Source organism: Zonotrichia leucophrys, chromosome 6 (assembly GCF_028769735.1).
Source record: "Zonotrichia leucophrys gambelii isolate GWCS_2022_RI chromosome 6, RI_Zleu_2.0, whole genome shotgun sequence".
NCBI lineage: Eukaryota > Metazoa > Chordata > Aves > Passeriformes > Passerellidae > Zonotrichia > Zonotrichia leucophrys.
The window spans coordinates 20,278,236-20,300,695 of NC_088176.1; the positions used below are offsets into that span (position 1 = coordinate 20,278,236).

The window sequence follows — 22,460 nt, forward strand, 5'->3', positions numbered from 1 at the left end:
GGTGTCGCAGGTGAAGCTGGGAAGCGCGGAGCCATCTTGGTGCCCGCGCCGGGCAGGGACGGGACCCGCCGGGGCCGCGAACCGCCGGGGCCGCGCCGGGCTCGGGGGCGTCCAGCAGGGCCCGCCGGCCATGGCCTCATAGAGACACCGCGGGGCCACGGCGACCGGAGCGGTGACGGGCTGCCCCCACCCTGCCCGCCGGGACCAGCGGCGGGCGCTCCCCGCCGGCCGCCGCCCGCGCCCCCGTGAGGCCGGAGCCGCCGCCTGCCCGCCCGCGCCGCTGCCGGTGCCGGCGCCCGTGACGAGCAGCCGGGAGGTCGCGCCGCCCCTCCGCGGGCGCTCCGGCCCCAGCGGGCTGTTTTTAAGCCCCCGGAGCGGGAGGGAAGTTGTTCCCCCCCAGCCCCCGCCGGTGCCCCTGCCCTCCCTTCCCCGGTTCCTGCGCCGGGAGTGAGACAAGCACAAGCTCAGGGAGACCCGGCCCTGCGCACGGACACCGGCGGCCCCCCCACCCCGCGGGAGCCCCGGAGGAGGAAACCGGCCCCTTCCCTCGTCCTGCAGCTCCGGGAGCCTTCGGACCCTCCGTGTGCCCGGCACGCACCTGTCCCGCCTGGAGGCAGCTCTCATGGACTGACCAGCCCCCTCCGCCTCAAGTACATGCTGTGGACATAAGCATTTTTTAACTTTTTAAAGAACTTTTTTGTTTCCCCCCCCATGGAATTTTTACCAGCTGTCTCTTAGTTATTTCCTGCTTCTCTCATCTCAGGCAGCGCTGACTTTGTTTTTTCCTGGTACTGTAGTATGGGGATCAAATCAAAACCGAGATTTTAAGTGTTGCAAGAGCCCTCAAGTCCATTCACCTGTTAAAAGTGAGCAGTGCTGTTCCTGTCTTTCTTCTTTTCCCCCACGTCGCCTGTCGGATGTGATGGAACTCATGTTCGCAGAGTGGGAGGACGGGGAGAGGTTTTCATTTGAAGACTCCGATCGCTTTGAGGAAGACTCTCTTTGTTCCTTCATCTCTGAGGCGGAGAGCCTTTGCCAGAACTGGAGAGGATGGAGGAAGCAATCGGCTGGACCCAATTCCCCCACGGTCAAAATGAAAGGTGAGGTCACCCGGCTTAATTGGGATGCTCCTTGGATTCGTGGAAGTTGTGGGGCATCGGGGGGTGGTAGGTGAGGAGATCTGCAGAAAGAAATTCAGAGCGGCAGAGAGAACTCCTGTGTATGATTCATTGTCGGGATAATTTTTGTGCAAAGATTGAAACTGAGTTCACCGGAGTTCTTAAGGCAATGCTGTCTTTTAGGTGAGTTTTCAGTGCGTGCACTCGTAGTATTGTGATGCTGCTCTTCTGAGTAGACTGTGTGGGATTGCTCTTGGAAATCTGAAAGCTGTTTTCTATAAACAAGCTTCAGACTTGGCTGGAAATAACTGCATAGGTTCCCACAGGCTTTGATTGAAGTCCACTAAGGTTTCATACAGGTTTTTGTTACTTCCATCAAGCTACTCGTGTAAAGCCGTGTAAGCCATCATTGTACAGAGCAGTCCATTTTCCTTGTCTGATTCTTGGCATTTCCTCTTTTCTAGTAAATTAGCTCTTTCTTTTGCAGTAGTGGAGCAAGAGGGCCTTACCACTGCCACAAAGAAGTCGGCAAACAGCAGTGTGCCTGTTTCAAGAGTTGTTTTATTTCCTTTCTGCTGATAGTAATTTATATTTAATAGCAGACAGCAAAATAGGCAACATTAGCAAATGAATTTTATTTTTAATTAACATACAGCTCTTAGCTCTTTGCTTTATTTTTTCTTCTTTTAACAAAACTTGATTTCTCTATTATTCTACTGCATAATGACCCTGGAATTCAGGTGATGTTTGCACTAAGCAGAGCCAGACACACAGTTAACTGAAATTACACAAACTTTTTCTATTTTTCTTTTTATCTCCTGTTTCTTCAGGCCAGTGTCAGTACTTTTCCTGATCTTTAACCATCACCTGCCTCATTGATATCTCCCTATCTGGAATTGTAAAACTTTATTCTCTTCTGAATATTGCCCTTACATGAACAGGAAATGCAATTTATATTGAATTGAATTGGAATCTGGCCATGTTGTGCTGTGGACAAATGTTCAGTTTTTGCTGGTTTAGTACCATAAAGTACACTTTGCATTAACCATAGGCTTTCTAGAGCAGATTAAGTTTTAAATTCTACTGCTGTAAAGAAGGGGAACTGTGTTGGCATTTGTAAAATCTGTGAGTCCTGAGGTGCAGAAGCAAGCATTGTGCATGGAGCAAAGCATATACATATATACTTATTTCATGTTTTGCATTAAGTCTTGTTGAACGTGTTATCTTGCTAGAAAGGAGCTGAATTTTTAAAAACATACTGGTGTGGAAATAAAGACATCTTTAGTTTGGCATATTGGTTTGCATGGCTCTGCAGGTCAGACTGATGTTTGCAAAGGTGATTTTTTTTTCAACTTCTAGATGCTTTTAGCCAACTTTTCTCCACTGGTTCAGTGTATGAATGAGTGTTCTTCTGGGTCTTGACCTAGTTCCTTGAGCTCTCTTGACCGAATTAAATCAAGCAGCAGTTGCTGTCTCTGCTGACACCCACTTCTTGCATTAAAAGATACTTCAGTAAATGGTGCATGTTTGCAATCTTCAGGCTCTTTTCTGACATGTAAGACACAATAGCTAGCATTGCTGTGATAATTGTAATTATTTACGTGATATTGAGATGTTGCTGTTCTGCAGACTTGCATAGGCAAAGCTTTTGTACTTGGTTCATACATTTCAGCAATATATATATTGCCTCCTTTATTAGACACCTAATTCCTTTGTATGAGAATCTTATTTTAACAGGAGGGACATTTTGAGAGGATACTGTTGCCTCCTTTAAGGCCCTTACTGGCAATTCCCGGGCTCTGGTCAGAGTTATTTTTAGAAGAATATGAATGTGGATTTGTGGCCTAAATAATTATTGATTCACGCTGTGAAGGCACATATGATACTACCAGTGTGGAACACTTGCAGGTGCTTTACTGTACACAGTTGTGTTGCCAGAAAGTCTGGGCTGACGTGAGATCTGTCATTGTCTGGATTTCAGAACTCCTGTACCAGTTTTGTTGTTTTTAATACCTCTTCTTGACACTGTTTTTGAGTCAGAAAACACAGAACTTGCTGGGTCCTGAAGTTGTTGCTTGGAGTGAGTCATTTCAAATGTGATAATTCAAAATTGAGCTGTGTGTTTTAATTTCCACAGTTTGCCAATTTACTGTTGCCTGTGAAAACAAAAAGTGAGGTTAGACACTAGGTTAGTCTGTTAAATGCTAAGAGGAAACAAGAGGAACTATATTCTGTTACTCTTTTCCTCCAGTTTGGAGCTTAGCCTGTATTTTGGTGTGGAATTAGCCAGACAAGTTATGTAATAGAAAGGATTTCTAGCTTTTTCAATTGTTTTCAGTTTGTCCTTCTAAGTGTCTAGTTCTTTAATTGGTTCAAAGAGAATCCCCCTAAGACTGATGCAAGAGCTGTTGGCTGTCTCTTAAACAAACAAACTACCTGCACAGAGGTAGTTATGGCTTTATTACTTTTTGCAAGTTTTTATTTCTTCTTGGGTATCTTTAATATTACTGTCATGCTTATTGGAAATTTCCTAATAAGGCTTAGGTTGCAACTCACAGTATTCACTACAGAGGTTGCCAAAAAGGTGAGTTACTCACTTGTCTGTGAATCACCCCATTGGTTTGCCTAGATGATGATGGAAGGGGGAGAGAAATGCTTGAGTTTCTCTAATATGATCCTTGGAGCTGATTTCTTTATAAAATCAGGTATCTTGAGTAGTTATATCAGAAAAATAGAATTGTAATTGGTTGATTTTTCTCACATTTAATTTCTGCTATGGTAAAGTCCTCTTACAGTCTTCCTATACTGCACTCTTGAAAGGAATTTTCTCCTAATGTGTAGAATTGCCAGTGTGGAGAAGGAGTGCATTGTGTCCACTTCATGGATGCCCTTAGATTTTAAAACTACTCTTAATCTCCACTGATTCACCTGCACTGAAATCCTGGAGGAAACCTGTCAGTTTTGGGAGTACTGGGAGTCCTGTGATGATTTGGAATGGGTTTTTTTACAAATGCCTTGTTCTCTTGTTTGCCTTGATTGCTTGCTTTACCCCTTGTGTTTTTAGTTTTGAGTGGTGTAATGCTTCTGACTGATATTTGGCCAGTCATTTCCTGTGTACATCATTGATTGCACACACACACAGAGCGTTCTGCTCTGAAGTTGAGGTGAATGGATGTTTGAAGGTACAGCGTCCTTGCAGTGTGTTCAGAAATGGCTGGTTCTTTTGTGGAGATACAAACTATCTGTAACTCCAACTCTTTTTCTTAGATATCAAATTACATGCCACCAATTTGTTACCCTCTGCTAACAAACGCACCCACCTGCCTTTTCTGCCTTTTCTGGACAAGTGTTCTTTCCCAGGAGCCATTATGATCCTCTCATGCCTTTCTCACCTTAAAGCAGTTGTATTTTTCATTGGTAATTGAAGTAAGTGCAGTCTTTCTCCAAATGTTTAAACATCTAATGTTATCTTCACATAAATATTTTTGTGATAGAATTTGTAAGAATAAGAGTTCAAGTACACTCATTATCTCTTCAAACCCACTGTGCCTTTGTTTCTTCCTGAAAGCTTCAAAGCTCTTTCCCACCCTTAGTCCTTTGTTTCACAGTTTCTGAAGCATAAATATTTACCAGACATTTAGGAAGCTGGCATTAATACTTTAGGATTGTTAAATAGTGTCTTCACAATATATTTACTCATTTTATATTTATTCATTCATGGTGGATTTGGTTGGAAGTGTGCTGAAGAGTTGTGTTGAATCTGTATTCAGTGGGCAGCTAGTGAGAAAACTTGACCTTTTTTCCTTTTCTTTACTGTAAACTTGAATTATTGTGTGCTGTATTGCAGAACCCCCTCAGATTTGATTAAGAAATTATGCAGATAGTGCTCTCTTGGAAAATATTCTCATTATCCAGCTGCAGACAGTTTTTGTTCTTTCAAACTGTTAGGAGCACCCACATTGTGAAGTTTTGGGCACAGTGCCTCCAAACTACAAGCTGTATAGAGAAAATCATTGGCAGGGATTATAGAGAGCTTGAGGTGAAGGTATGATCAGTTCAGAGAGCAGAGTCTGAGCAGTGGCTGTGCTGGGGAAATAACAGTGACTGATTTTCATTATTTATACAGGAAAAGAATAAATGGTAGAGAGAGCACTCTTTCTTCCTGAGGATTGCTAAGAAATCTAGAAGTCAACCTCTGTTTTGCAGTCTTTTAAACAAACACACAAAGCCTCTCTTCTCTCCCTCCCCCAGCAGTACCTTTGAGGGAAGAGAAATAGGCCTTGGTGATTTGAACAGTCTCCTATGGCAGTTACAAACCAGGAGCAAAGAGCATCTCCTCTTGCATTTTCTGTGCTCTAGGTAATATACAGTACTTTGTTCCAGAGGAAAAAAAGGAATGTAAAGTTTCAAAATATCTTTACATACTTTAATGAACTCTGGAGTAAATGTTTGTCTATTTAGAATATCAATAATTGATTTGGAAGCTTTTGTTTGTTTGTTTTTGTATAAGAAACTTAACAAGGAGTCAAAACCTGTTTATTCTTTGGTTCCTAAAGTTAAATAATGTCTTTAAAATTTCATTGCTCCTTTTAGACCGACAGCTTTTTGTATTACCTATCTAAGTGTAAGAGTGTAAAGCAGTTATAAGACTAACATAAAATAGTGTCACGGCTAGAAGTTATTTTTTTCAACTTTATTTTAATGCACTTTATGTGTATTAAGCACTTTCCTCCCTCTTCCTGATTTGTAACAGCCTTCTGAACCCTCCAGAAGTAAAAGTCAAAGCACATAGGTGTCAGCTAGCTAAAATATTACATTTAGAATTTTATTTTTTAAACATTAAATAGCAGTGGTGCATAATGTACAAAATACTTGAAATAGTGATTCTAATTTCAAAATACCATATGACACATTTTTAAATGGCCTCCTCTGAAGCTGTGTAGTCTTGAGCAGTTAAGTGTAAGATTAGCAGTCAGAAGTTTCTCATTCTTCTCACAGTTTGTGTGTTCTTTGATGCATCTTTTCTTCTTTATTTCTGGCAAGGCTGTGGGTAGTTGTGTAGCATTTTTAACAGAAAAGACTGGAAGTGATGTCTTTGACCACATTTCCCCATGTGCTTTAAACATTATGGGCAAGGCTTGTGGAAACTTTGCTGTTTTGATTATTTTTAGTTGATCTATATTTGCTTCCATACAGCTGGAAATGTACTGTCTTTGAAAAGAGTGAAACAAAGGAGCTCTGTCAGGTTGCTATATACCTATTAATTAAAATCTTCTGGAATTATGTGTTTTGAGAAAAGTGGTGCTGTGAAAAGTACTCAGTTTTAATAAAATATTTCTTCTACGATGAGTCATTATTAGTGTTTCTAGATTGCTGGAAGAAAAGAAAAAAAAATAAAGGTGTCAGTATTTACCAGTATCAATTAGGCAAAAGCTGAACATATGTAAGCTGGAAAAAGCTTGTGTTGATTTTTTGTATTTACCTTAATCTCTGCTGGTGTGAGAAAAAAATTGGAAATTAAAACATTGTCTTTCTATAGAAGGAGGAAACCTGAAAAGATTGCAGGAGTGTCTTTGAACAAAATCTTAACATTCTCATTCAGCTGCTGGAAGCAGGGGGACCTGAGTATTTCTTGGTGTCTCAGGGACTGTTTAGCCTTTCTTTTGTCTTCTAGGCTTTTCTTGTGACTGTGAGACGTACAGTAAGGCTTTCACGCTTCTTTCTCTTGTGGGATAAAAACTGGCTTGTAAGAGAAAGGGAAAGGATAATTTGATAAGATGGAGGGAGGAAGAAAAATATCTGTCCTCAGAAGAAATCCTGTCCTTTAGTGGGAGAAAAGCTGGATGCTGGAGGGGAGAACATAGTGGACAGAAGGAAGAAGAGGGACCTCGGAGACCAAATACAATACAAAAAAAGAAGTCCACATTTTTTTACAAAAATATAACTAGGTAGCATGATAAAAGAAATATTACCCAGAATTTATCTGCAAGCAGTTAGTCTTTACAGGGAGGCATCCAGGGATACTTTTTTCTCCCAAGTTAAGACATTTATGTGGTGGCTTATTGCAGCAGTGGGCAGGTGAACACCTGGGCCACTGAGTCTGGCTTCTTCCTCTGTTCAGAGATGAAAAATTTTAGCAGATGGTCATTGTTCTTTGCTACCCAGAAATACTGGTAAACATGAATAATTCATTGATGGAGACCTGAACATGAAAACACCAGTCTTTTAAAATTCAATCAGCATTGCTTGTACCCCAAACCTCCCCACAGATAAACTAGTGGAAAAAGTTAAGTGTGGCTTTTCTATTCATTAGACCTGAGATCTCTAAGGATGCTGCTTTGAGCATGTCTCCCTAGTCAAAAGGAAAGAAAAAGTGACTTAAAATAAAAGTACCAAGAGACCATCTAGACTCTTTCTTAGAGCCATTCATTAAAATAATGCCTGTGTGCATTAGGGCCATTCTTGATGGCATCTTGTCAGTGTGTGTGACAAAATGAGGTTCTTGGTTGAGTACAGAAAAGTTTCTGAACCTGTGAATGTTGGGTATTATATTGCCTTGTGGAATCTGTCTGTATCTTATTTCAGGTTTACTGTTCTCTGCATGTGCTCCCATTTGCCTTTGTGTATCACCAGTTGTGATTCTTGAGACTGATTCTTCTTGTGACTGATTTTTATTTTCTTTTTAATATCCCTGTACTGGAATTCTTATGTGGCAAAATCACATCTGTCTCATCCTTTGGATAGTGCCCCAGCATGAAGTCTTGTTAATCCATGCTCAAGGCTAATTGAACAGCCTAATGATGGCTTGAATGCCCAAGTTCCATGTTTTTAGGAAATGATTGCTAATGTAAAGGTACCTGGTCAGGGTTTGCCATTGAAGCTTCATGGTAGTGTGTAATGAATAGGTGTACAAATGAAATTACCATTTTTCTGAGAAGCGAATACATTTGTGAAGCCTATAGGGCATCTTTTAGTAATTCTCCTGAGCTCTTTACAGTTCCCATTGCATATTGCTTGTAGTTTCATTTCTTACCTCATATTTAGGTCAGTGAATGCTGAGATGGGAGGAAGAAAGAAATGTAACTGGTAAATTTGTTTACCAGAGGTCTGGGTGAAAATACTTGTAACTTGGGCTTTTTATGCATGTCTTGCAGAGAAGGTTGTATTTGACCTAAAATCTCTCCAAGTTTCATTGACTACTTGCTTGCATTTACAGCACTAGTGCATGGGGACATTTTCAGAAGATGATTGACTTTGCTTCAGTCTTGTGATGTTGGGAAGACCTTGGGAGGTATTATTCATTTGCCTTGCCAAATTCATGCACTGGACTGCAGTTAATCAGTGCCTCACAGTTTTCGGGATGCTTCAGGTACTGTTTTTGTGCACTGAAAATATGGGACATGCTTGTAACTAACCCTTCCTCTGCAAACATTCTGTAGATGCCTTCCTGCTTCATATGTGCCTTTGTACCCAGTTTTGTTTGGGCTGTTTTGTTCTCCCTGCAGGTGATGGGAGAAAATGGAAGGGAGTTTATTTCATGTTAGAAGAGGGACTCTCTCCAGCTCTTGGTTATTAACATATGATCACATGAATGCTTTACCTTGAGTGGGAGAAAATGCAGTTGCTCGGGGCTGAGAGCTCAAGGCAGGCTTGCTGGGTGCTGCCAGCTTTGGAAGCTCGTGTCCAACAGGCTGGGACTGCTCTGCTGTGCCTTGGGACTGGGGGGACAGCCTGGAACTGAAGGACATTGCTGACTGAGCTCTGTTACCTTGCATGAAGCCTGAGGTTAGATTTGGGGAGATTTTTACCAAACCAAAGGAAAGAAAAAGGAGTCAGGTAAGATTTTTTTCAAAAGAATTGAGATATCTAAATTCTTGCATTTATGAAATAGATATTTAAACCTCTGTTGGTTTCCAGTTGGTGATATTAAGAGTTGATACCTTCTTCTAGTTCCTGACAGTTGTTTAATTTTTTGTTTTACTCTAGAGGTGAGAATGCTTATCCTTTATTCCTTTCAGACGATAACTTTCCTTTCAGCCCCCCAAAACTTGGCCTCCTGACATGCTGATACATTCAGTAAATGCCCCTCCTCAGTGTTTGCCAGTGCATTTGTTTGGAGGCCAAGTGATACTGTTCTGGCATTTATTTAGACACTTGAAAAAAAACAGTTAGGAATTAATTTTGCATGTTATACTTAAGGGTGGTTACTAATTATGGTGCTGTAGAGACCAGCACAATAAATAGTGGAGGTTGCATGGTGTTTTATATGATTTCCTTTTGTGTCTGAAAACATATCAATACTTCTTGATAGAGATTGATTCTCAGCTGTGCTGAAGTCAGACTTTGATTTATATTTGTATTCCATTATCTACAATCAGAAAAATATTTGGTCTGTGTTGGTCTTTGTAGCTTTTTTTTTGGTCATAGGCCACTGGAGAAAATTTTGAATTCTGAGCTTTTGAAATACCTTGTGTGGGGCAGGAGTGGGAGTGAGTGGTAACACTGAGCCTTGCTTTCAGGAGGCAGGAGCTGTTTGCTGCCTGTGCTCGGAATGCACAGTCCTGCTTGTACAGAATTCTTTCTGCATGGGGTGAGAGAGCAAGGAGTAGCAGTGCAGGGGAAATGACTTGCCTGAAGCTAATGTGCCTCATCAGCTGTAGACTTATTTGGAATGCAAGCTGCCCAATTTGTCATGAAACCTTGGCCAGCACTGGCATGAATGCAGTGTTTTGTAGCACTGTCTGTCTTGCTTTACAAAAATCTGCTGTTTATTTTAGGATTTCTAGCAGCTGTCAGTTGCTTGCCCAGACTGCTCTTTTTATGAAATGAATAAATTTTTTTAGGGAAGGAAATAGAAAGGTTTGAAATAAGAATTTTCTTGTCTGAATTTTCAGAGGTGATTGTCAAGTTGGGAATGCTGGATTACCTGCCTAATACTGGTATCAGAGTTTTGGGATCTCAGTCATGTTAGAGTAGGTGAAAGTTGAAAAAAGGCCATAGAATATTCCAATCTCATGAACATAGCCTTGTGCAGATTTTCACAGTTATTGCATAGGATTAGCAATAAAATTAGATGGAAAAAACACCTTTCTGATCTAGATTTGAGTTGTCTGTGAAGAGCTGCTTACATTTTCTCAGAGCAGATGTTTTCTGTGGGTGCATTGTACACCTTTGGCACAAAATCTTGAAATATTAGTCAGAACATAGGTGAGTTGGATCTTAGGACTTCAAGTTAGTGTTGGAGAAATGTGCTGATGTTTCTGTCCTGAAGTCATGGAAATGAATAATGGATTTTTTCCCTTTCCCTCATCAAACATATTCTTTGTTACCAAATGTAACTTGTAGCTTTCTACATTTGCCCTGAACTATAGTTCTGAAGGTGTCAATAAAGTGGTCTTCTTTGTAGAGATGTGGTTTCTAATATAGTAAGAATGTTGTAGTTATGATGCTTTAAGGACATAACAAAGAGAGCTTTTGTAAAAGAAGGGGAATCTGTTCTTCAGCCAGCTGACCTTCAGAGTGCAAAAAGTTTTCAGACATGCACCTCTTTAAATTCTTAGTGTGTTAGAAATCTTAATGTTGGATTAAACAGACATCATGCATCTTCTTAGTTCTCTGGTAAGTTACTGCTTACCATTGTAAAACCTAACCAGCTTTCTTTCTTCTAGGGCTTTTTTTGACTCATGAAATCTAGTGAAGGTGTTACCAGGAGTTGGCATGACCCTGGAATGCTTAAAGACATAACTTTAAAAGTAATGATCTAAAGATAAAATAGTTTTAAATCAGTCTAACATTAAAACAGCAGGAATTGTGCTGAGTGTGGCATTCTTCCTCTGTTAGGTGCTCAGGTTCATTAGCAAAAGCTGTTTTGAGGTGCAGTCTCTCTGATCAGTGTTAACACTGTGGTAATGTCATTTCTCCACAGGTGAGCAAAGTTTAGTCAGTTGGTTTTCAGTTATGGGTTTTTTTAACTCTGTATACATACAGAGAGTGAATGTAGAAACCATAGTGGAGTGGGTTTGTCAGAAATGTGCAGAAGGGAGCTGCAAGCCTTAGCAGATTTAGAACTACTGACGCTTGAAAAGATTCCCCACCCACACAGCCCTCCAAATCTGCAATCATTTGTGTTCTGCAGTTCTACAGGGCTTGTGTTTTTCTGATATTCTAATGTATATTAAGGCCTGCCTTACAGAAGGAAGTAATTATAGCTTCCTAAACTATCTTAATCTTGGAGGCAGAAGTCATGAGTCCAGGAGATATGTATATGCTGTCAGCCAAGTAATATACTTCTCTCATTTTGAAGGGAAATCCAAATCCAGCAACCAAAGATAATTTGAGCCATTCAATATTTTGACTTACACACAGGAGCTGTTTGTGATGTAGTGTTAAGCAGTTTTCAGAAACTGAATTCAGATGAAATTTGACTCTGCTGTGGCTTTTGCTGCAGGTAGCAGAGACTTTGTGGGTGAATTGGACACCCTCCTGTGATAAAACAGCCCTTTTTGCATTGGGTTAGAAAATCTGCCATTCTTAAAATGTTGTGATGTCTGTAATGGAATTTGTGTAGTGCTGCAGTTTGTCAGTTAAGTGTGAAGTTTCCTACTCTGGACTGTAATCTGCCCATCTGGGATCTGGTTTTTTTAATGGTTTGTGGCTATGAATCTCATCAGTGTTACCCATTAAATGCTAATGAAAAAATTATGTTGCTTATTCATCTTTTCAACTGTTTTATACATAAAAATGTCATTGTGTGGCTTAGGGCTGATGTAGGCCTCGCCCAAATTATTTTTGCTTTCAACATGGTCTTACATCTCTGCATTTGCAACTCATTGACATAATTTTCAATGTTATTTTACTGCTGCAAAATGTTTATGTGATCAGACAGAGTTGCATAACTCTCGCTGAGGAAATAAGAGATATAAGAAGGTCTTGCAAACACAGATCCCATTAGGGTTTTAGTGCTGTTAGTAAGCTTATGGGGGTAGTAGCAATGGAGAAGGAGAAAGATAAAAGCAAATAAGAGGAGCAGATTTGTCTGTAAATTTTAGAAAAGCCCGAATTTTTAACTGAGAGTTCTGCACTATTTACAGGCAGTAAGAAGGCTAATATGCATATTTAATGAGTGAATTGCATAGACAGAAAAATAAAACCAAATAATCCTGCTAGTTTCTTGTTTGGTTTCTTTTTGTGAACAAATTAGTGTACCTGTGATTCAAAGTGTCTCTTGCTTTGTTCTCCAGAGTGTTTTGCTCATTTGTTGATCACTTAGTTCTCTCTATGAATATGTTTTTTGATTTTTAAAAAATGTGTGTATATTTGTGTGTGTATATAAATACTTTCATTCTTCCATGATGAGAATATCATCCTGCCATACAAGCCTCTTGGATAAAACCATATTTTTAGAGTTTTTCCTGTGGCTAATTGCCTGAAATACTTGAGGGTTGCATTACAGTGTCCTGTCCTTGCTGCTTTTGCTAGATCATTTGATTAGTTGTGCTTGCTTGCCATGAGTATGTGGATATTTTAAAAGTACAGAAACATTAAGAGAAAACAAAACCAAGGGAGCCCTCAGGTCAGAATGTTCCCTCTAGTCTGTGTGCTGAGCAAGTAACACAAGTGCTGATTAACAGTAAATCAGAATAGGATGTGTAGCTTCCTATCTCCATCACTCGATCCCTGTTCTTGTCTTGTCTAACCCTCTTGATCTGTCACAGTGTGTGAAAAACTCACACAGATGAATTCCACCAAAGACTGTTGTTCTCCATTTGTTGTTGCAGCTGGCTTTGTGAGTGCTGAGGTGTTCTGCAGGGAATTTGTTTGGGGTGTGTATTATCTGAGAAACAAGTAGCTGAAACTTTATTATAGCTTGGTACTGCAAGTATTTTAGTGTAAAGAAGTTGCTTTTTTTCTTAAGATTGATGCTGCACAAATAGTTGGGGAATCAGGAGCCTGTATCTTTGCATTAGCTTCCTTAACCTGTGAAAGAAAAGCTTCTACTTTTTAGCAATACTGTGGTTTGCTTGGTTTTTCTTACAAAGGAGCGTTGTGGGTTTTTTCCCTTTGTACAAAATGGCGTGGAATTATTAATCTGAAACAGGGGAATTGAAACCAGCTAATTGAAGACAGGTGGGAGTCAATATTTGAATATTGCCTTGTGTCTTGTGGTTTTCAGATGCTTCATTCTGCTTGTAGTCAAGCTAGACTGTGACTGGGTGCAGCCGCAGCTCCCTGTGTCCATTCAGCTGCCGGGTTCTGGTGCAGGAGGGTCTTGGTTCAGCTTCAGGGTCCTCAGCCCTTGGCTTGCCTGTTGGTTTTGTTCCCTTGTGTTGTGTTTGGGACAGGAAAGTGGTGCCTCTTCTTGGTGCCTGCTCAGTCCTTGTGCCTGCTGGGCTGCTGTAAGAGCCCAGCATCTCCAGCTGAGCTGAAGCAGTCTGTGGTGAGTGTGTTCTCTTTGAGCACCACTGAGACCAGCTGTGGGGTTTGAAGGGATCATATGCAGCTGAGAGATTGATGATCTTTTGAAGAGAAATGAATCCCTAGTTGCAAGTATCTGAATACTGGCCTGAAAGAGGCCATCTTGAGTCAGGTTTTCTTCATGATCTGCAGTGCTTCTTTGGATGGTCTACTCTCAGCATATGTGTAGCTGATCTGTCTCTTGCTCTGTGGTATAGCTTCAGAGCTGCTCCAGCAGTTCATCTGTGAGCCTTTGCAATGGAAGTTTCTCATGGTGTTCAATTTAGTTCCACTCTTCTATTACAAATCCTTTCTCCCCTTACTTGGACCCATTTTGGTATGGGTGTTTAAAGGTAAGTACTTCAGTTGTTTTCAGTGCTTGTTACTTCTATGCTTCCTCTCTTTCTTTCAAATTTTTAAGTTTATGTTGGTTATTTCAGTTGTGTTTTTATGTTAAGTATTTAGTTTTCTTCTGGAGCTTGGTGGGTGTGGTTCAGTACTTCCTGTGTTCCAAGTCTTACAGGCACAGAGTAGCTGAAAAATCTCGTTCACTTAGGTGGAGAACTTTTCCTCTATCTCTTTGAAAACACAGCTGTCCTGTTTGTGACTGGACCATGAACCTTAATTTAATTTACTTAGCCTGATTTACTCCCAGGATTGTAATCCTAAGACTGTTCAAGGATGCTCTTAATATTCCATCATCTCTATATATGATATACTAGTGCATTGTAAATGGGCTGTGTTTTTTAATAATGTTGCCTGAAATTTGGGGAACTGTGTAGTAAGTATTCACTACTCCTCTCACATGTCTGTGCTTGAAAGCCACAGAGCAGCAAGCAGACGTGTGAAGCAGAACTGTGTCTTGTGACCCTTACTGCTTATGTGGGCTGCAAGGATGTTGGTTCAACCCTTCTGATGTTCCCTTTTTGTTGACTTTGTAGGGCTGGAACTTAGCGAGGCAAAAAGTTAGTGTGATAGAAAGCCAACTGTGGTGGTGTGTCTGTGACCCATTTATCGGTTCTGCTCTTAATGAACACCTCTTTGAGTAGGGAACTAAAATTCACGTGCCTTTTGGATGGAGCTTTGCATGAGAAATACCTTTGAAGCAAGAGAAAGTGTCTTATTTTCAGACTTTTGCAAAATGCTTCTGGTACATACTATGTAGCTTATCTGCAGCTCAGAGATGGATTTTGTCTATTCTTAATAGACATGTTGCTTTTTGTAAGATGTTGATTGTATGGTAAAATAAAAGAAGTATAAATGGCCCTAAATGCCTCAGATATAATTTATTTGCAATAAACAAGTACATCTTTAATTAAAATTAATTAAAAGGCTTGTGTTTCATTTTGCAATGTTTACCTTGGGAAACTGTTTTAAAAATACATTCACAGCATTCACCCTCAAGTATGACAGAGTTAAAGACAAAGGTGATGTTTTCTGATATTTCTTGCCAGGTCTGAGCCCTGAAGGACTGTATTTCTCTGGCATCTACTTCTTAAAGACATCAACTCAGAATAAATTTCTAGAAAGAAAAAAAAAGAGCAAGAGAATAAACTAAAACCAACAGCAGAATTTTAAATGGAAATGTACAGAAAACAGTAAGAAAACAAATTTTTTTAAAGAGTTGGTTTATGTATGTTATGATTAAATGCAATGCTTCCTCTGCTTGCCTGTTTGAGAATTCTCAGCACATTTTGATTTTAAGTGGTATCAGATAGACAGTGTATCACTGGCTTAAGCCAAGGGGCATTTTACTGACAGGCAGTTAAACTAAACAAGCAGAAATCCTGTATGTGCATTCTACAGCAACAGTTTTATGTTTCTACATGGGAAATCCTGTAAAAAGCAATGTGTTATTTACTACTTTTAAAAAGAGATTTGTAAAACAGATTTTGTAACACCCTCCCCATACCTCCTTCACCAGTCAAGATTGAACTCTGCATATTTCCTCTTAGTTTTACTGTTCTTCTCACTAACTTTTGATATCACAGGTGATTCACTAATTTTCTTCATCTTCTTGTTCTGTGTATAGTTATATTACTTTGTTACTCTTTGTTATATTTAGGAGTGAAGCCAGGGAGAAAGGTGAGGCAAAAGGTCAGATAGGGACCAGGGATTGCTGTAACATCAGAGCTGTAGACTCATCTCTTAAAAGAGAATGTAGCCTAAAATGCTATTTTTCTAAAGTTAGGGAAAGCAATGTCCTGTCTTTGTACTGTGTCTCATCTCTTGCTGTGAGTTTTGTTCTCTTGCATTGTATTCATTCACTTGCATGTACACTTTACTTTTAGAATGTGTATCAAATGAAAGTAACTCAATGGAAATAACCTGATAACAGATACATTCAGTGTTTAGCCCAGTTGTTTTTTCTTTGTTGTGTTTTAATAGCTCTTCTGTATTCTCATGGTCCCTGTTCTGCTGATTATTCCAGCTGTTTCTTCTCTGTTTTTCGGTTACTGTGCTGAAGGAATACTGCTGCATCATTTTGAACATGATCTGTTTTTATGAGTAATTGTTGGCTGCACCTTATTACAGCCTACTCTCTAATAGGAAAGGTTAAGCAACTGCTACACATTCATCTCTGTGTGGTAAGTCCTGCTGGCACAGAAGTTGTTCTGCTGGTGAAATTGCAGGTTTGTGTGCACAGCTTGTGTTGGCTGTTTTGGGGTCAGGTGTTTTGTTGTTGTTGTTGTTCCAGCAGGAATAATTACATCTATGCAAGGCTGCAGCTTTTACAAAATGCCTATAAAAATCAAACCTCTAATTCATGCAAAACAGTAGCAAAAAGGGCAGAATAGTCCTCAGGAAAGCTGCATGTTGTGTGATGGTAAATAATGAGCTGTGATTTATTCAGAATGGTTCAGATATGCTTGATCTTGCATTTTAGTTAGGAGATCTAGATTAGATGGCTTCTCAAAATCCCTTCCAGACCTGGGTTTTCTTGGTCATTTAGCCTGTGAGAATTGTTTCAGATTGCTTATGCTTTACTTGTGACTCTACTCTTCCAAGATCTTAAATGTGATTTTTCTTCTGGTTGGGTCATATCTGCTTCCAAGAGCAAATAGTGATTCATGCCAATTTTGCTCCACAATTTAAAATTACCTTCTCCCTTGGATAGTTTTGTTTCAAGAATTTAACTTCACTGCTGTTTAAATTTTTTAATATTAAATTTGCAATCTTCCTTCCTATACTTATTTTTGCTTTATGAGCAGAAGCTGTGGTGCTTTCTCCTTTACTTTTCTAGCGGACTTCCTTTTTTCTTCTTTGCTAAAAATATTTATTATAGAACCTGAGAGTACCTTTTGTCTGTTTTATTGATAATACCTCTTGATACAAGTAGGTATGAATCTACCTACAAGTAGGTATAAATCCACCAACCCAAGATTTGTGTATCCAGAAATAAACTTCTTGAATAGATCTCTCTTAGTTTGGGACTCAGATGAGAGCATTTGAAGTCTAGTTTTAGCACCAAAGTAGGACTGTCCAGCTGACTTTACAGGAGTAAAAAGGGAAAAGACCCTCTAAGACTGCTCTGAGCCATATCGCAGGTAGGGTTGTCTCACCTTGGCTACATGGGTGACTACCTCCTTGAAGCTTAGGGCAGTTTAATGTCTTCATTTTGGCATTTACACATGTGCCAGGGTAGCTAGTGTGAATTCACACACCCTTGGAGTATGATTGACAAATTGTTTTCTACTTTTCAGTTAATTTCTACTATTTTTTCAATCTCTTTTTTTCCTTGTTGAAAATTCTGAACTTTAGAACTGTGCATGATCTTATAAGTAAGATGGTTGGTTTTTTTCCCCTGCAGGTTTTACTGCTTTCACCTTATTCCCAAGATGTTTCAGCTGTGTGCTCTGAGTTATGCCACATAATTGGCCACCTGTCTTCTGCTCATTACTACTGGCACAGTACAGCTGATGAATCAGTTAATGAATGGGTTCAGTGCAAAGTCAGCCTTACCTTACCTTACTTTGTACAGTTATTACAGTCAAGCTGGCTGACTTGTGCTAGACTTGTGCTGCAGCAGATGAGGTCTCATGTTGTATTTCTAATCTAACCTTCATCCCCAGCACCAGATCTTTATAGAAGGGAATGGTAAAAAGGAATACCCTCCAGGCTGAAGGCTCACAGCTCTCAAAAGAATGTACAGGTGTTTCAGTCAATACTGACAGAATTTTCTGAGCCTTTTAGCTTGTGGAGTATTGTGTAATGAGATAACTGAGTAGAGTACCTCTATAGAAGAAGTGCATTTTAAACCATGCAAAATACCTCTCCTTTCATTGCTCAGAGTAATTTCAAGTGTAAAAGTGCCTCAATTTGGACTTTCTGCAGTATCTACTACTACTGTAGCAGCAGGTATGATATTAATTTGACTGTGTTGCACTAATTAGAAACAGTACACTTTTTAGGGACTAATTAAAAGCAGTATATTTTTTAGTGACTTCATTAAAGGCTTTACACCTGTTTTGGTTGTCAAAAGTAGAAATGAAATTACTTTTCTGCTAAAAGCTTGTTTATCTGCTAGCTGTAGAGAAAGGGGCACAGCTTTTTCCAATTTCTCTCCGTTTATAATCCACTTCTCTCACATTTGTGAAGGGGATTATAGCACTGTAAAATAGAGACTGGATCTATAACATAGAATAAAAATCATTGGTGGTGGAGAACCCACCCTGAAGGCAAAAGACTGACACTATCCGGGAGAAGGGAAAAGTTACTAATGAATCTAATTTCACTGCAAAAAAATCCTAAATGTGGATGTTTGAAAACGGAGGGGTTTTTTCCATCCTTATGTAATCCTTTTGCTTGTTGGGTCTGCTCAGTGCTGGGGGAGATGTTGGCTGCTCTGCTGTGTGCATGCACTTTCAAAGCCCTCTCCTCTCCTGTCTTTCCCAGCTGCTGGGACTGGAGGGTGTCTTTAGGCAGAGGGTGAGAAAATGCTTACTGACATCAGGGCTTAAGTTTTCCTTGGATATGCTGGCTGGAGGCCGGTGTGGAGGGGAAGCTGAATGCCAGGTTAGTTTGTGTCCTGGCTTCCAGTGGTGTTTTAGTGGCTGGTGAGGGAGGCAAAGAGACATAACACTGAATATCTGAATTAATTAGGGGGTTGGAATCAGGGTTTGGAAGATGGGGCAATCAAGGCTGCTGTAGTGATGGGTCAGAAGGTGATCTCAGTACAGCAGGGATGTATGTACTTGCAGATATGACAAGTCTGGCATTTTGTATCAAGTGTAATTTGGATCACAGCAAAGCAGAAACATGAGGGTTCTATAGCTAGATGATAGGAAATCTTCATCTGTGGGTAAAAACCATAAAAAGTGGAGTTCATTTGGTAGAAAGGTGATGGTTAAATATATTTATATAAAGCTCTTACTGCCTTAAGATCCTCATGAGCTTTGTGTAGTCAGCACTGCACTGACACGTGAATCCCCAGTTGCTTCTCTAAGGCACTTGAAGTATAAAGGCAGATATCATATGAAAGGTGGTGGTGAAGGAAATAAACCAACAAATACTAATTGAAATAAAAACCTTGTAAATAGGTGAATACTGAGTGTTGTCAAAAAAAGTCAACACTGAAGTTCTTGGATAACCATTCCATTGCTGCTTGTTCATATATGTTGGACTAATTCTTTGTGTAGATTACTGGAATTCACGGGATGTCACTGCCACATTGTGACAGAAATGTGTGGGAAAAAACTCAGTTACCTTAAGTCTTTCTAAACAATGTCAGTTTTGGCAGGAGACAAACTGCTAGGCTGATGCAGCTCTTTTGGCCAAGGACTGTTTTTTTGGGATTGGTGCCCTGAGTGGTTGAAAACAAACATAGAGTTGGGAGACAGCTCTTCAAAACTCTTCAAAAGATTTCTGTGCTGACTTTACTATCTGTCAAAAATGGTCTTTAACGTGAGATAAAAGAGAAGGGGGAAGAGGTGAGATAAAAGAGAAGCTGGAAGAGCTTTGACCTGTTTAGCCTCTCACAAGTTTTGTTCTCTGAATGGCTAATTGTGTTTTGTTTCTTGTCTTTCTAGATGGGCTGGTGATCCCATTGGTGGAACTCTCTGCAAAACAGGTTGCATTTCACATTCCATTTGAGGTGGTGGAGAAAGTTTATCCTCCAGTGCCTGAACAACTGCAGCTTCGAATCGCCTTCTGGAGTTTCCCAGAAAATGAGGAGGATATCAGGTAATAAATACTATTTACTTTTCACTGATGCTTAAGAAAAGATTTTGTTCACTTGAGGAAAATCATTGTCCTTTTGATGTCCTGTATATTTGGTGCTTCTGTGGCTCTCGTGTGCCTTTTGTAATACATGGATAGATTACTGTGGGATATGCTGTGATATGAGGTTTTATTCTGGGGTGAGTTGCCTCGCATATGTGCCAGGAAAACCATGTAGATGTCTAGGTTCTGTGTGTAAAGGATAAAAAAATAAATGCTTCCTTTAATTTGGCTAACAGTAGGCTAGGCTAGCTTGTGGAGTTTTGTCCTTATGTTAGTCTTACAAAATCATCTTTCCAATCTGAACCTGTTGCTGGAGTCAGAGCTTTAACTGGGTTCAGAAATTGTCAAAGAGGGTTTGCTCAGTGTGCTGTGCAATCCTTTTGTTTGTGTAGATAGGAGAACCAGAATTTGCTGAATACATCAGTGATCAGAATTGATATAGTCAGATCACTATATTTCTTATGCTTCCACATTAACTACATGACTACATAGTCAAAGATTTTCTGCCTTTAGATCTATTTCTAAGCTTTGCTGAAGCTTTTATATTATAGGAGGTCTACCCATGTAACTGTGCATTCAGAATTCTGTTGCAAAGTAGTGATACTACACTCTTTTAGAAAGAATCTTGCTGAAAGTTCTTGGATATGTTTGTCCAAGGTTCAGGTATCAGTTGGGGGAGATAGTGTCAGAAGTACTGATGTAAGATCACCTGCTAGGGAATAGAGCAAGCCAGCTGGTTGTACATGCTCATTATTCTGATGAACACAGATATAAAAAAAACCTCACAAGAGCATGCAGATAATTAGTCTAGAAGGAGTGTTTACTGTGGCATGCTAACATTAGACCTTGAACTATACTATACTATATGAAGGCTTAATTTTAGACTATGAATGAATTTGTATTTCAGAGGCTTAGGTGGAAATTCCTAAAACTGCTGGTGGCTATACACAAACCCAGTTAGGAAGAGACTAATGATTTTTGAGGTTGAATTGTAATGTTGAAATGGCAGGAGAGACCTAGACTTTTTATTCAAGATAGCAAGGGTTTTTCAAAAGCCAGAGGAAAAAGTCAGCAAAGAGGATAATACTGTGAAGTTTCTCAAAAGCAGATGGTCCTGACAGGTTCTGTTTGTGTCTTGCAGGTTGTACTCGTGCTTGGCGAATGGCAGTGCCGATGAGTTCCAGCGAGGGGAGCAGCTCTTCCGGGTCAGGGCTGTCAAGGACCCTCTCCAGATAGGTAAGGCCAGTGCAGCTCCACGTCTCCAGATACTTCAGAGTCCCAAAATCATGTCTGCAGTGGGACAGCAGTGCAATGACCGTGTCTCAAAACAAGCTTTTCTGGCATCTTAGCTGAAACTCCCTGCCAAATGTATTCGTTGTAATGTGTTGAGCTGAATGCTATTTTATTTTGGCCTCAACCAGCTCAGCTGTGAAATGGACTGAAAGGTCAGAAATGTTCTGATCCTTAATATGTCTTAGCATTTTCCAAAAAACTGTATAGGATACTTTTTTCTCCATAATGCTTAAATTCTTCATTGCTAAAGAGAGCTTGACTTTCTAGTTGTCTGATCAAATGACCAATGCCTAAAGTACCTGTTTGGCACAGAGGAAGTTTGCTAGGTTTATTCATGTAACAAAAGTGTTTTATTAATTGTACAGTTGTTCATGTAGTATTTTGGCAGATGGAAATCCTTCTTGTTGGACAGTAGCTTTTGTAGCTTCTCCTACTGTCTTGTTCTTTTCATGTATTTTGGCTATAGATGCTAATTTTATCTATACAAGAATTGGATTCTGGTTTTTTCATTAAATCCTTTGAAGCAAAGAAGAATATTGAGATAGCTTTTTCAGTGGCAGCTGTTTGACCAGAAGGCATTATGTGAAATAAAGGTACTACTAGTATGTCAAGGTGGACTGTGTCAATCCCATGCAGATTTTTTTCCTGCAAGTGTGAGCTTCAGAATCAGAATATTATTTGGCATGTGGGAACCAAGCCTGTTCTAATAAGAAAAATGATAATATAAAAAACTGTATAATGTTAAGAAGGAAGTTTAGGAAATTTCTTATATTTTCATGTGATGAGGGATAGAAGCTTCTGTGGGCCTGTTTAGTTATTAGAACCAGGAATATTTAACTCTCAGCGATGAGGGAAATGAATAAATTTAGGTAAAGAGCCCTCAGAAAGTGAATAAAAGTGACAGGTGCTATAAAGGTTTGGGGATACTGAAAAGAGAAAGAGATGGCATTTGAGATAGGCAAAGTGCAAGACACTGCTGAACTGTTACCTGAATACAGGGTAAAGCTTCTGAAAGGGTATTGCCTAGGCCAGTGTCTACTGTAATAGCAATAGGAGAAATTCTTGGAATGGAAGTGAAGAGATTCCTTGTACTTAAGTCAGATTGAGTTAAAACTACCTTGCATAGTGTCAGTGGGACCAGATAGTAATTTTGGAATGTCAGCATTGAATTTGGAAAATTTGCTAAATAGGATTAAACTGACTTTTGAGGTCATTAATAATCTTCCAATGTCATGACTGAGATGCTGAGAGAAGCCTCTAAGGAACCTGCTAAACTTCAGGAAGCCAAATGTTTGAGGAAGAGAAATTGAGTTTAAAAGCAGCTTGCTGAAATTCAGTGATTCCTGGGACTTTGACAGTGGAAAAGAGCAAAAT

General features: G+C 39.8%; 1 protein-coding gene across 2 annotated transcripts in view; it reads left to right on the forward strand.

Moving 5' to 3' along the window:
- The first annotated feature begins 217 nt into the window (after positions 1–217).
- The window catches only part of ZSWIM8 (zinc finger SWIM-type containing 8), a 54,010-nt gene continuing 31,767 nt past the window's right edge, over positions 218–22,460 (forward strand). For both annotated transcript variants that reach the window (XM_064716790.1, XM_064716791.1), the window contains exons 1-3: positions 218–1,100; positions 19,601–19,754; positions 20,935–21,029. In XM_064716790.1, coding sequence (XP_064572860.1) covers positions 923–1,100; positions 19,601–19,754; positions 20,935–21,029 — 427 coding nt within the window. In that variant the 5' untranslated portion in view covers positions 218–922. The remainder of the gene's footprint in view (positions 1,101–19,600; positions 19,755–20,934; positions 21,030–22,460) is intronic.